Source organism: Canis lupus, chromosome 3 (genome assembly GCF_003254725.2).
Source record: "Canis lupus dingo isolate Sandy chromosome 3, ASM325472v2, whole genome shotgun sequence".
Taxonomy (NCBI): domain Eukaryota; kingdom Metazoa; phylum Chordata; class Mammalia; order Carnivora; family Canidae; genus Canis; species Canis lupus.
The window spans coordinates 3954191-3966744 of NC_064245.1; the positions used below are offsets into that span (position 1 = coordinate 3954191).

A 12554-nucleotide genomic window follows, 5' to 3' on the forward strand; every position below is an offset into this window, starting at 1 on the left:
ACTCCCCAAGGGGCTCTCTCCATCTTGATGCCCCAGACTGGTCTGCTTTGGTTCCCATCTGCACCACACATGCAAATCCGTACCCCCCAAAATGTATAGATCTGTGCAGTAGGTCAGTTCCACGGCCAGCAGACAGAGGCCTCGGAATGGGCTCTGCAAGGCTACATGTAGAGCTCACACTTGACGTGAAACATCCTTCTTGGTGGAAGATTGCTTGGTGAAACAGGGAATGAAAATGTCACTAATTTCTTTGACAGTCTGGTGGTTGGACTCCTGTCGCACTAATCTCTAATTAGAGGCTTCAGGTTGGTGAGCCCCGAGTCTCACTTAACACTGCAGGCGTTTCTGTGATCCTCATCCTCCCAGGTTCTTTGCTGCTTTCTCACTGTGCTAATTCAAGTGAATAGAAAGCAATGCTAGTGTTAACAGGCAGCCCACATTTCATGAAAAAGAGACAGCATGAAGCCAGGCCTGTTGTGATATTGACAGAGCATAGCACTTCCAATCATTGCAGATTCTGGAATGGAATGACTGCATTTGACAAAGTTGACTGAATTTATGAGCCTGCCTCTGTCAGGTTCATTGCATTCTCAGTATCTGCCTTTTTCTATGCTTTGGGACTTTTAGATGAGTTTTTTGCCACCCAAGAGTAGTATTTTTTACCTCTCAAAAAAAAAAAAAAATCCTTAAAGGCCTCGGGCTAGCGGTAGGAGGTTCACGCATGAAGTGTAGTGCATTGTGGGTGGCCTGTAATCAGTTGACTCCCATATTCAGCAGGTGGCCTCCAGTCTCCAAGATGATGATCAGTGTTTCCTCTTAAGATTATATTAAACATTTCCCAGTCACGTGGGCCCTGTCCTTCCACCTTGTGGATGGTCCCATGAGGAAGCACTACATACCTCCACGTGACAGCTGGGTTTAGGAAATCGTCCCTTCCTTGAGTTATCGGGGAGGCCAGGAGGTGGCCTCCTTGGCTGTGCCCAACTAGAGTCCCAATACCAATGCTGAAGAAGAGGAAACCAGTCTGTTTCTACCACATTAAAAAAAAAGTGTACCTTTTGTTTCACGTAGCGACAAGTATTTGTAAAAAGATGGGCTAATCGGCTGTTGGAGCCACGGTTTCCTTTTCTCCAGGAGCCCTGACTCAGTTTAACGTGGAGGGCGACACGGGAGGCGAACGTGTGACTTGCCACCTTTAAATCATCTCAGTTTAGAACCTGCCTTCAGATTCCCCGAGAGCAGAAGTCACCTGTGCCCTCTGTGAGCGCTTCAGACGAAAGCTTTAGACCAGTAGGACTGAGCCCGCGCTACGCTGGGGGCAGGAGGAGGCCTGGTGCCCGGGCCCCGCGCCCCCGGGTTCAGATACAGTCAGTCTGGGGTATGACCTGAGCATCGGGACCCTTGAAAGATCCCCAGGTGACCGTGGTGAGCAGTTGGGCCGAGAGCCACCACATTCTTGTTTGTGTTCCTGGTGGCAGCCACAGCGTAGCTCATGCCGCGTCAGTAAGCGCGTGGGGAGCATCCGGGAGGTTGTACCGTTCGTACTTCGTGGAGAAGGACATGGGTTTGACTCAGGCAGAGGGAAGGGACACACTGCGGCGGCAGAGCAGAGGCAAGGAGCAGGTGCTTTGGGTGCCGGCGAGAACGGTTTGCACAGCACTCCGCAGTCACAGTCAGGGGAAGGCCCTGCCCCCCATCCTGGGCCCTGCCGCTGCACAGGACGGGGCGGTGAGGGGGGTGACAGTCGCTCCCACAGTCCCCGTCGGCGTCCTGGACCTCCCGGCTCGGGCCCAGGGAACCCTCGGCAGGACGCGCCTGCCACCCACACGGGGACGAGAGGAGCCCTGCCGCCGAGGGAAGGAAGTAGAACCCGGAGCGAGCCTGGCGCGGGGTGTCGCTGGGCAGGGTCCTAGGAAGACCCACGTGCTTCCTTCTTTTCTTAGCGTCCTATTTAAAATATTTTCAACTGCACTTAGATGACTCATCTCATTTACAAGAAAATTCGATGTCTTACTGGAACTCACGTTACCCTTATTCTGTCCATTGAACACGTGCCCACCTCGGGGCCGCCGGCCCGGCCTGAAGAGCTCGGGGGCCTCCTCCGAATTGCTTGCGCCCGGCGACCTCTGCTGCACCTCGTGAGTGCGGACCCGCGGAGAACCAGTGCGGGCCCCTGGAGAAGGCCGTGAGGAGCGGATTCCGGGGGCCTGCGGCCTGGCCGACGAGCTGGGGCCCTGGGCCGCGGTGGGGGCGGGGGCCGGAGCCCTGCATCAGGACGGGGGAGCCGCGGGGGCCGTGGGCAGCGCCTCCGCGGGCCTGCTGTGGGCTCCCTGCTGCCCCCGCACAAGGGGCTCCGTCCCCCCACCCTGGAACGCGGCCACACGACATGAGAGCTACTGCGGCCACACGCGTCCTTTGCTCCGTGGGCTGCAGACACTGTGGCCGCGGCTCCGGGAGGCAGGTCAGGGTCTACACAGGCGGGCGGCGGGTTGGCTTTCTTCCCTGAGTCTGATATGTGCACCTGACACGTAGGTACACGGGCGGTGCCCCCGTGTCCTTCGGGAGCTCGAGTCAATGTGTCTTTTTTAAGATTTTTTTATTTAATTATTCAGAGAGGCACAGAGAGACGCAGAGGCACAGGCGAGGGAGAAGTGGGCTCCCTGCGGGGGCTGATGCGGGACCGATCCCTGAGCCGCTGAGCCCCCCAGACACCCCGGGAAGTCCAATTCAATGTGACATGTTCTGGAAGCCTTTCCCAGACCCCTGGGAAGGCCGGGTGCCCATCCCCAGCAGCTGGCACCGCCAGGCCTGGAGCGCAGGTGCACAGCCGTCCCTGCCGTGCCCCCCACCCCTGCGGCCACAGCTGTCCCCATCCTGTCCCCCACCCCTGCGGCCACAGCCATCCCCGCCGTGCCCCCCCCCATGGCCACAGCCGTCCCTGTCCTGTCCCCCACCCCTGCAGCCACAGCCATCCCCGCCGTGCCCCCCCCACGGCCACAGCCGTCCCCGTCCTGTCCCCCACCCCTGCAGCCACAGCCATCCCCGCCGTGCCCCCCCCACGGCCACAGCCGTCCCCGTCCTGTCCCCCACCCCTGCAGCCACAGCCATCCCCGCCGTGCCCCACCCCTTCGGCCACAGTCACATGTCTCTCTGCGCTGGGATGGGGAGGGCTGGCTGGGAGGCCGAGGGGCGCCAGCGACCGTCCTCCGCTGGGGGTGCCCGGGGCTCCCGGCTTCGCGGCCCGGCCACCACTTGCGCAGTGTGACCTGTGTGGCCTCCCGGATGGCGGGAACGGGGACATGGTTCCGTCTCGCCTTTGTCGGTCGTTAGGAGGAAGGCCTAGCCACGTGTCGGGCGCGCTGCCACCGCGGCCCCGGGGCCTCCGCTCTCCAGCCACAGGTGCCCCCCGCCGCGCCCAGGCACCCCCCCAGGCGGCAGGCGGCGGGCGGCCCGCAGGTGGCAGGAGGCCACGTGGCTTCGAGCCGGACACCTGGCCACGGCTCCCTCTCTGCCCCGGGTCAGTGCAATGTGACAAGGGATCTGAGACGTCACAAAACCTCGAGTGCCCTGAGCGGGGGCTGGGGCTGCAGGCAGAAGCCTTAGATCTCCGCCAAGCGGCGGTGTCAGCGACCGTCCCAGGCCTCCTGTGCGCACGGACACCCCAGCGAGGGCACATCTGGAAAGAGGCACAGCTGGGAAGGAGGGAGCAGCACAGGGTCGCCTTGGGCAGGATCTTCAGAGGACAACAGGACTTGGGCGCCACCGAAACGTCAAGACTCTAGAGGCTGTGCCTGCCGGGCCTGGAACAGTCTGGAAACACGGCGGGCTTACCTGCACAGCTTCCGAGGCGCTGCTGATTGCCGCTCCCGTGTCCGCTCAGTACCTGTTCACTGCCCGACCACGACAGTAACTCAGCCAGCAAATATTTTTCGAGTCCCTCCCAGGTGCCAGGCCTTCTGCAGGCGCCGGGGACTTGGCAGTGGACAAAACCAGCAAACACTCCTGTCTCCTGAGCTCGGGACTAACGGGGCGAGAACGCACCAGGCAGCGTGCCCAGACCTGGACACCAAGAGGTGACTCGGGGGCGCCCGGGTGCCTCAGCGATTGAGCGCCTTTCTTCAGCCCAGGGTGTGGATCCTGGGGTCCTGGGATCGAGGCCCGCATCGGGGTCCCTGCATGGGGCCTGCTGCTCTCTCTGCCTGTGTCTCTGCCTCTCAGTCTCTCATGAATAAAAAAATAAAATCTTTAAAAAAAAAAAAAAGAAATGACCCAAAGACTCTTTGCTGTCAAGGAACTGACAGTCCAGAGATGACGCGATGCACGTTCTTAGCGCTGGCATTTTTAGTAGTGGTTACTTTTTGCAGGGCAGCTTTCTCCATTTAGGAAAAAAAAGCGATTTGGAAAGAAGTGATTTTAAGGGGTTTATCATATTCATAAATGTGATTTTAATATATGTAGGTGTCCAGTATTTCTGCCCCTCACAAGAAACATGTCCTGTTTTAAAACATAAGTCAAAGAAGAAATAAGAATCACGTAATCTACGTGGTTTCTTCAGCAAATTCTATCAGAAATATTCTCTCTAGAATGGTAGGTATCATTGGGGAGATACTTCAGGCCTGGGCTTACACTTAGCTGGAACTTTCCAGAGAAAGTATTGATGAAGAGGTGAAGCCGCGGTGTGATGATCTAGATAAATTAGTGCGGTGGGTCTCGGAGGCTCTGAAGGTTCTCTCCTCACCCTTCCATAGTCGCAGCAGCCATAGAATGAAGCTATGGTGTGATTTACCTTAATTAGCACAGCAATTTACCTCACATTTTGAAAAAGTGCTAATAGATGTTAACTCAAAATAGATTAAAATACCAGACAAATTGCTACTACCTTGAAAAGAGTTATAATAATTTTGAAAATGTAAATTATGGTTGTGCAGTCTTTGGAGAGAACTATAAAATCCAATCTTTCTTATATTTAAAAAAAAAACCTGTGGTACACACTTTTTTCCCCTTTAATCACGGTAATTTCTTCAAATGACACCACTGCATATTTCTTTAGGAAGATAGGATGCGTTTTTCAAATCTCCTGTGTAATACAGGCGTTGCCATTGATAGTTTTCGGAAGGAGGAAAAGAAATTGAATACAGAAAACCAGGGATCGTGGGGAAATTTTTAAAGATTCATCTAAGTTCCTTTTTTATATTACACACATTTTGTGAGTTGGAACAGAGAATGGTTCTTTTCATTCTAGCAAGTAGAGTTGTGCATGACAAAATGTCTGCAGAAATGTGTATGTAGGCGTAACGATTTAAAATGATTTGGACCCTCCTGGTGTCTTACACCAAACTCTTTCTCTAAGGCACCAAAGTGCTTATGGATTCTATACAAAGAGGTGAGCATAATTTGTACTTCTGAGGAGTAAATGAAAATAACTTCAGTATAAAATTTGTCACACTGTATCGCCAGGAGACACTATAAGTAAAAGATAGAACCTTCCCTAGTGGGAACACATGTATTTCCCCTGAATAGCTTCTACCCGACAAAGCCCTAAAATGGGATATTTGCATTTCCCCCTCTGCTTTGTTTTCTAGAGTTTACAGAGCACAGTTAGCACAAAGATTGCTCAGAAGGTGTATTATACCCACAGAGGATCGCTAGTTCCGATTTTCATACAGCCACGTGAAGCCAAGTCACCGTCTCCCCCTGCCCATAACCTGAGAAGGCCAGAGAGCTAATATACTCTGTATTCTCAACTACAGGTAGACCTGACTTAATGCAACAGAAATAGGTAAATTGAATTTTGGTCAATCAAGGCATATATAAAATACGTTGGGAGAGCTGAGAAAATAAGTTAACCCGCCCATGGAAGACTTCACGAGGTGAGCAGGTTATCCCCTCCTTGATGTACTTCATAAATTTATCTTCATATATCGAGTTTGCTTACGGTGAACTGTATCCCTCTTCCTGCAAAACAGGTATCACATAGAGATATTTCCTATTTTTAAAAATTGGGCCCCCCAAACAAATTGCCTGTCAGCCGTGGCTATAGGACTTCATAAAGGCCCACGTGTAGATCAGAAAAGGCGCAGCACAGAAGGCAGTCCCCCATCCTTACGGTGGGTTTAAATGTTTTCTCTCCTCCATTCTTTTGTCATCTGTTTTCAGGTAGTTAGTTCTTCCTTGAATACTAAGTGGCTTGGACCACACTTTCTTCCCTTGCGATGCGGAGTAGATTTTTCTGGGCTTCCTCTCTGACCAAATGACTTCTAAGTTCTTTCTTAATGAGACCGACATCCTTATGGGTTTGTTGATGGCAGGAGCGGGGAAGATAACCTAACAGCAGAATGGGGGATATCGGGTAAAGAAAAGGGAGGATTTTCTGAAAGTAGATATTTAAAACCTGGACTGTTTTATTAAGGAAAGTTCTAGAATCTCCCCCAGAGAACGATTAAGATATAATCAACTCTGCTTACGTATGAAGTATGTTTTAAAGGTCACTTCTTGCCCTGTGATTCTTTTATTTTGAACTTTACAACAATTGTTATCAGGGCTCATTTCTGAACTATCTCAGAGATTGAACATCACTATGGAGAGCGGGGCACCCTAACACATCGTTAATTAATTCACACACTCGATAACCATTTATTGAGTGCCTGCTGTAATAGAGCTACCATTCCGGGACCTTGTTACGTCCGTCACAGTGTTAAGCATATCATTACACTTAATCCTTATATCAATCCTATGACTTACGTATTTTTATCCCGTGCATACAGTTGAGGAAACGAAATCTTAAAGAAATAAAGTGAAACCAGGGTTCAAGCCTGTTTCTGGTCGATTCTGAAGTCCATGGTATGAACCACAATGGTCGTGTTTCTTTTCTGTGTTTCGCGCAGCTTGACAGCCTTAAAGGTCAAAAGCGCAGGTCCCTGGTCCCCAGAGGCTTTTGTTCAGGTGGGAGGGACAGGCGAGTAAAGAGAGGATTGCAACATGAGAGAGCCTCAGTATAAGAAAACCCATGCAGGGTGCCAGCCACAGGTGCATAGGGAAGGGGGGACCTAACCTGGCCTCTCTGGGAGATAGGCTCGGGTGGGAAGACCTACCGAAGGAGGGACTTCCTGAGCCAAAGAGGAGCTGCTCAGGAGTCGTTAGTCTTTGTGACTAGTATGTTAGTGTATGGCTTTGCTTTGCATTGAGTTCCTGTTTTTTATTTGGTATTTGGTATTTATCATTCATTCACTAATCGCTAGGCCTAACTTATGGATACAAAAATGATTTTGGCTTTGGGAGCCAGACATGGAATGAAGCAATTATAAACTAACTTTCTAGGTGCTATGAAGACCAAGGGGGCAATGTTGAAGGAATAAATGACCTGAAAAAAATAAAATAAATAAAATAAATGACCTGGAAGCCTTACCTAGATTGGGGGGAGGGGGAGCAGGGATAAGGCAGTGATCAAAGTTTCCCGGGGAAATGACATGGAAGCTAAGAACTCAAGAGTGACTAGGAAGTAGGCATAAAGAAAGGGTTTTTAGGAGAAAGTGGATTAAGAAGTATTCCAGGTAAAGAGAATAGCATGTGCAAAGACCCTGAGGCCAGAAGAAACTTGGACAACTTGATAAACTGAAATGAAGTCAGGTGACTGGAGTATCAAAAAACATGCTAGAACGACTGGCAGGGCTAGTTGGTGCGTGACCTTCTAAGTATATTGTTGTAAGCTGCCTCAACTCAAGACTCAGAGCATACATTTAAATTAAAAATAAAAAATAAAAACGCTGCTTAAAAATCATCTTAGGGCCATCAATTCATATTCTCAACTCTAATTTATCAGTTTTTCCTTTTTATTTAAAATTATCTTCTTCTTGTTTTTGAAAACAGCGTTATACATCATATCTGTATCACAAAAACTGATTACCTACATGGTTTGGTTGAAATTGGAATGAAGGTTGATTTAAATATAAGCAAGTCTTGAAGAGAGAGGTGTGCCCACGGATTACCATCAATGCAATGCTGGAATATCAATTCTCATTTTTTAAAAAAGATATTATATATAACATAGTTTTCCAAATCACCCAGAGAACATCATGTCGTTTCAGAAAAGTGCAGATGATGGAATGTCATGGTCATCATCCTTCTTTAACAGGCTTTCAAAGCAAACAGCAAGGGTTTGATGTTGTTTTGGGTTTTTCCTGGCGGCCCTGATCCTTTTCAATAATGGACAGACATGGAGAGGGAGGGAGCACGGAACTGTGTATCATAAGCACCTCCTTTCAGATCAGCTTACTCAGTATAAATGAAATATTGATGTATCTGAAAATGCCCAAGTGTTCAATAAAGATTTTAAATAAAGCTACCTAAAAGTTGTGGTTCTTAGGTTAATCATTTATTTATCTAAAGGATGAAGGAAGCTGTCTGCTTCTGTGATATGAACTGCAATCAGCTTAAAAATAATTGACAAATTAATCCCTTCACAGCACAGCAATTGTAAAGGTGTTAGTTTTAATTAGGCCTGTCTGATTGCCTTGTCTAATCAAGAATCAAGGTGGTATCTTTGATGGTTAAGGTCTATCGGGGCCATCCCTGACCTGCCAGCCACGTATGTTTTAATTATTGATTCCTCACATTTCAGCCCTTTTCACAAAGGGACTTGGAGTTTGCAATACCTTAACATTTAAAGGGAAGAAAAATAAACATTTTCCCCAGCACTCCTAGCTGGAATCCCATGGATCTTCTCTCCCAATCCAGAGTTTTGTCCTTAAAAAAGCTGTCGGGTTGACGATGAAGGCAGAGGCACCTAAGAATGGTGCCTTACTGCCGCCTCCCCTCCCGCACCCCGGCTCTCCCACGGCACCGTGAAGGTCTCCACGAGTCCCTATCGCTCACGCTTCTAGAAAACACGTTCGGTTCCTTGATAGCGTATGTCTTTTTTAAGCATCCCTCCGGGTGAGTGCAGTGCCGAGGCATCGGGAGGGCAGACAGCAAGGACACGTGTCGTGTCGTGTCATGGATGCTGCCTGGCTCTGCCGCGAAGGAAGGGGCGAGGGCTCCTCCCCGGAGTCCAGGGGCGGCTGCCGGGCTCGGTGGGCCTGTGCGTGACGGCGGCTCTTCTGTGCTTGCAGGTCAACGAAGTGACGGTGGAGCAGCTGGTGCAGCAGTACCCCCACATCACCTTCAGCACCGTGCTGCAGGACTGCAAGAGGACCTTGGAGAGGGCCTATCAGATGGGCTGGACCCCCAACATGTCTGCAGCCTCCTCCTAACGCTCCTGCTCCCGGGGGGGGGGGGGTGGTGGGAGATCTGGGGGGCCGAGCCCTTGGAAAGATTTTCCCTGTTCCACGTCTACGGGTGTACCCCAGTGTATATGTGTGTCTTGTTCGCATACCGCATAGCATAAGCGCAATTGCTGTTTGTTCCCAGGTGAGCTGGGTTGGGGTGGTTTTTTGGGTTATTTTGTTTTTTCCTTAAAAATTAAAGATTTTTGAAAGCCACAGACCCTTTGGTTTTTAAACTCAAAGGCTTGTTTCTCTAAAGAAAAAAAATTTTTTTATTTACTGTAAAACCAAAAACCGTGGGCCCTAGTATGTTGATCTTCTAATTGCCGCCTCTTGAAGATGCCCCGAAATGAAGGCATCCATCGGCCTTCTCTTCCGATGGAATAGAATTATGCACTGCTCCTGATGGTGACCAGGCCAGAAGGGATGTTGCACCAATTAGAAACCAGGAAACCAGGCCTTTGCAACATTTCAGGGGCCTACACACGTATAGGTCCTCACACACACACACCCTAACATGCCAGTACCTGTGCCGCATGAGCACAAACGCCAGGGCACTTTCTTTCTAGATCGTTCTCTGACGGAGGGGCCTTCTCCAGGCCACTGAGGAAGCTCGGCACCCAACCCGGGATATGCACAGGTGGCTAACTTGCTGTCTGCAAGTGAGGGAGGGCCTCGAGAACATAAAGCCTTCTGAGAAGTTTTTATATGGAGGCAACGATCTGAGCTCCCCTGGCCAGCTCACACAAGTTAATTATCCATTATTCTGCAAATTTGTTCTGTAGAGTCCTGAATATTTTCGTTAAGGTTTATGTTAATGTTGTATTCGCTCTTGTTTCATGGATTGCAACTGGTCCGGATATATTTTAATGATATTTGGAGCTACCCTTAAGCGTTATCCACATTCAAAGCACCAGTGTAATACTAGTGTGCGGTTATTTAAAAAAAACAAAACAATACCTACAGATCATTTAATTATTTTTGTTGATTTTGGTAATTATGAAAGTTTATTTCTAAGATTTGGAGGTAGTCACATTATTAGAAGATTAATGAGTGAGATATAAGTAGACAATCTTCCTATTGATTTATCTTTCTTTTTTTTTTTTGCTTTGCTTTGGGCTTTAGAACAGGTTTTTTGGATATATGCATGTTAATTTTGAATAGTTCTTGTGCTACTACAGAGATCTATTGCTGGTTAATGTATGAGTTAAGACGAAAAATTAGAAAATCTTTTCATTAAGATTTGTGTTTACACTTGTCGGAAATAAGCATTTCTTTGTTTCAAGATTGCCAGCTTTCAGTTAAGACAATATCTATCAGTAAATGAATATATGTTTTGATTTCACACATCTTTACAATTAATTCATAGTAGGGACTCAGGCTCAAGTAAACTTTCCTGTGTCTCGATTTATAATCAAGACAGCAGGGGAGCCTTTTTAAGCTAAAGAGTGATTATCTTTCACAGTAGAGCTAGATACAAAACCCTGCCCTGTGAGTTTGCTATTTATTCTTCCCCAATGTGGACATAACTGGGTTTTTTGTTTTATTTTGTTTTGTTTTGTTTGGTCTTTAACAGATATACTAAGGTTTGAGTTTCACTTTCTGTAAGTCCCAATATGTCTAAAATGATACTAGCTGTAAGCAACAAAATATAGCTTTACATTCACAAATACCATTCACTTATTTATAGTGACTCCTTTTTTGTAAACACTGTTTCCTTTGATTATGTCAACATGTTTCTGATGTGGCATATGTTTTTTTTGCTTTTAATCCCAATCAGTTAAGAAAATCTAGTTAGTAAGCACCAAGGGTATTTTTTTTCCATCACTAAATAGGTTACTAATTTAATTTGAAAGGAATAAAATTTGTGTAAGAAGAAAAGCTGTTTATTATTAATAAAAAAGTTCTTGCACATCAAGTGGTATCGTTTTCATGTTCATTTCCCCACCACTGAAAAATATTTTAATTCACAATATTTTAACTGGTTTTTAATCCAAAACTAATTTATAAGACAGTATGTATAGTAATAGTAGCTGGAGTGAATAAACAAAAGTTTAATTTTTATATATGTCACACTATATTTTAAATAGTTAAAAAAGACAAAAGAAGGGAGAGCGGTTGATGATATGGATGGTGCCATTTCAGTTCAAAGTTGTGATAATCTTTAGAGTGTTACAGTTTGGTTGTCAAATGGTTCCAGAGGTGTATAATTGATTTTTTTTTTAATGTTGCATTGTTTGAATCTAAAATACAGCACTATAACATGCTTTAGCTTGGGGGGTGGGTTGGGGTGGGGAACTTGCACTTATTCTTTAAGATGTTGACTAATCCAGAAAGCCTGATGCAACATAACCTGGAAAACTGCTGTGGTATATTTGTAGAAATCTGTAGAAATATCATATCCAGCCTCAAAGCATTAATTTCCAAAAAAAAAAAAAAAAACAACCAGAAAAAAAAAAGCATCACCTTGAGTGATCCTGTGATGGTTGTTGAATGTGTTCTCATTAGATGCTTTGAAATGAGGCTTAAAATGATTTCTGGGCAATATAGAGTTTCTTGTTTTGCTTAGAGTGTCATAAATATATGTGAACACGTTTAATGCAGGGCTTTTTATCCTCTCCAAAATGTCAACAGTATTTTCAGAATAAAGACTATGAAATATATTGCTGTAGTGAAAAATTCTGGTCCTTTGTCTTTAATGTCTTTTTGAGTGGATAAAGGAAATTCACCCAGTTTGTAGTTTCTATATTTCCGTGAATCTTTTGACCTTGCAATGGGTTGCAATAAAAGAGAAACAAAACACTGTGTCTTTTGTTTTATTTTAGAGACAATAAATGGCCTCCCTGATGCTGGTTGGGTGTGATGCATGCAGTGGTTCCTGTCCTTGTGTGTTTTGCTGCTGACTTTATATAGGTTTGACTCAACCAGAATCATAAACGAGACTGGCTTTAGGAGATTCTGATTTGGCCAGTGATTACCGAGATGGATTAAAATCTAAGGGTTTAAACGAGAGGCTTGTTTAAAATCCCACTCCCTAAATACTCATTCATTTGCTTAGCCATTTATTCCATTTTTCAAAAGCAAACAAATTTATTACGTAAAAAGCATGTAACAGCACTGGTCATTTAAACAAAACTCATCCCCAGCCTCGAGTGTCTCACAGCCTCACAAAGAGACATTCTTGAAAACTAGCCCTAGCAGTGGAGTATGATCGGTGTAATAATGGGCACAACTAGATGGAACACACGGGCCACAGCAGCTTTGGGATGGAAGAGGTTTTACCAAAGAGGTGCT

General features: G+C 46.9%; 1 protein-coding gene across 5 annotated transcripts in view; it reads left to right on the top strand.

Annotated features, from left to right (window-relative positions):
* FBXL17 (F-box and leucine rich repeat protein 17) overlaps nt 1–12060 on the top strand; it is a 495829-nt gene extending 483769 nt beyond the window's left edge. For 2 of the 5 annotated variants that reach the window (XM_025437863.3, XM_049107952.1), the window contains one exon: nt 9108–12060. In XM_025437863.3, the coding sequence (XP_025293648.3) occupies nt 9108–9248 (141 nt within the window). In that variant the 3' untranslated portion in view covers nt 9249–12060. Of the gene's footprint in view, nt 1–5582; nt 9067–9107 lie in introns of those variants that run through there. The other 3 variants (XR_007409545.1, XM_049107950.1, XM_049107942.1) reach the window with 3 other exon arrangements.
* The last annotated feature ends 494 nt before the right edge of the window (nt 12061–12554 follow it).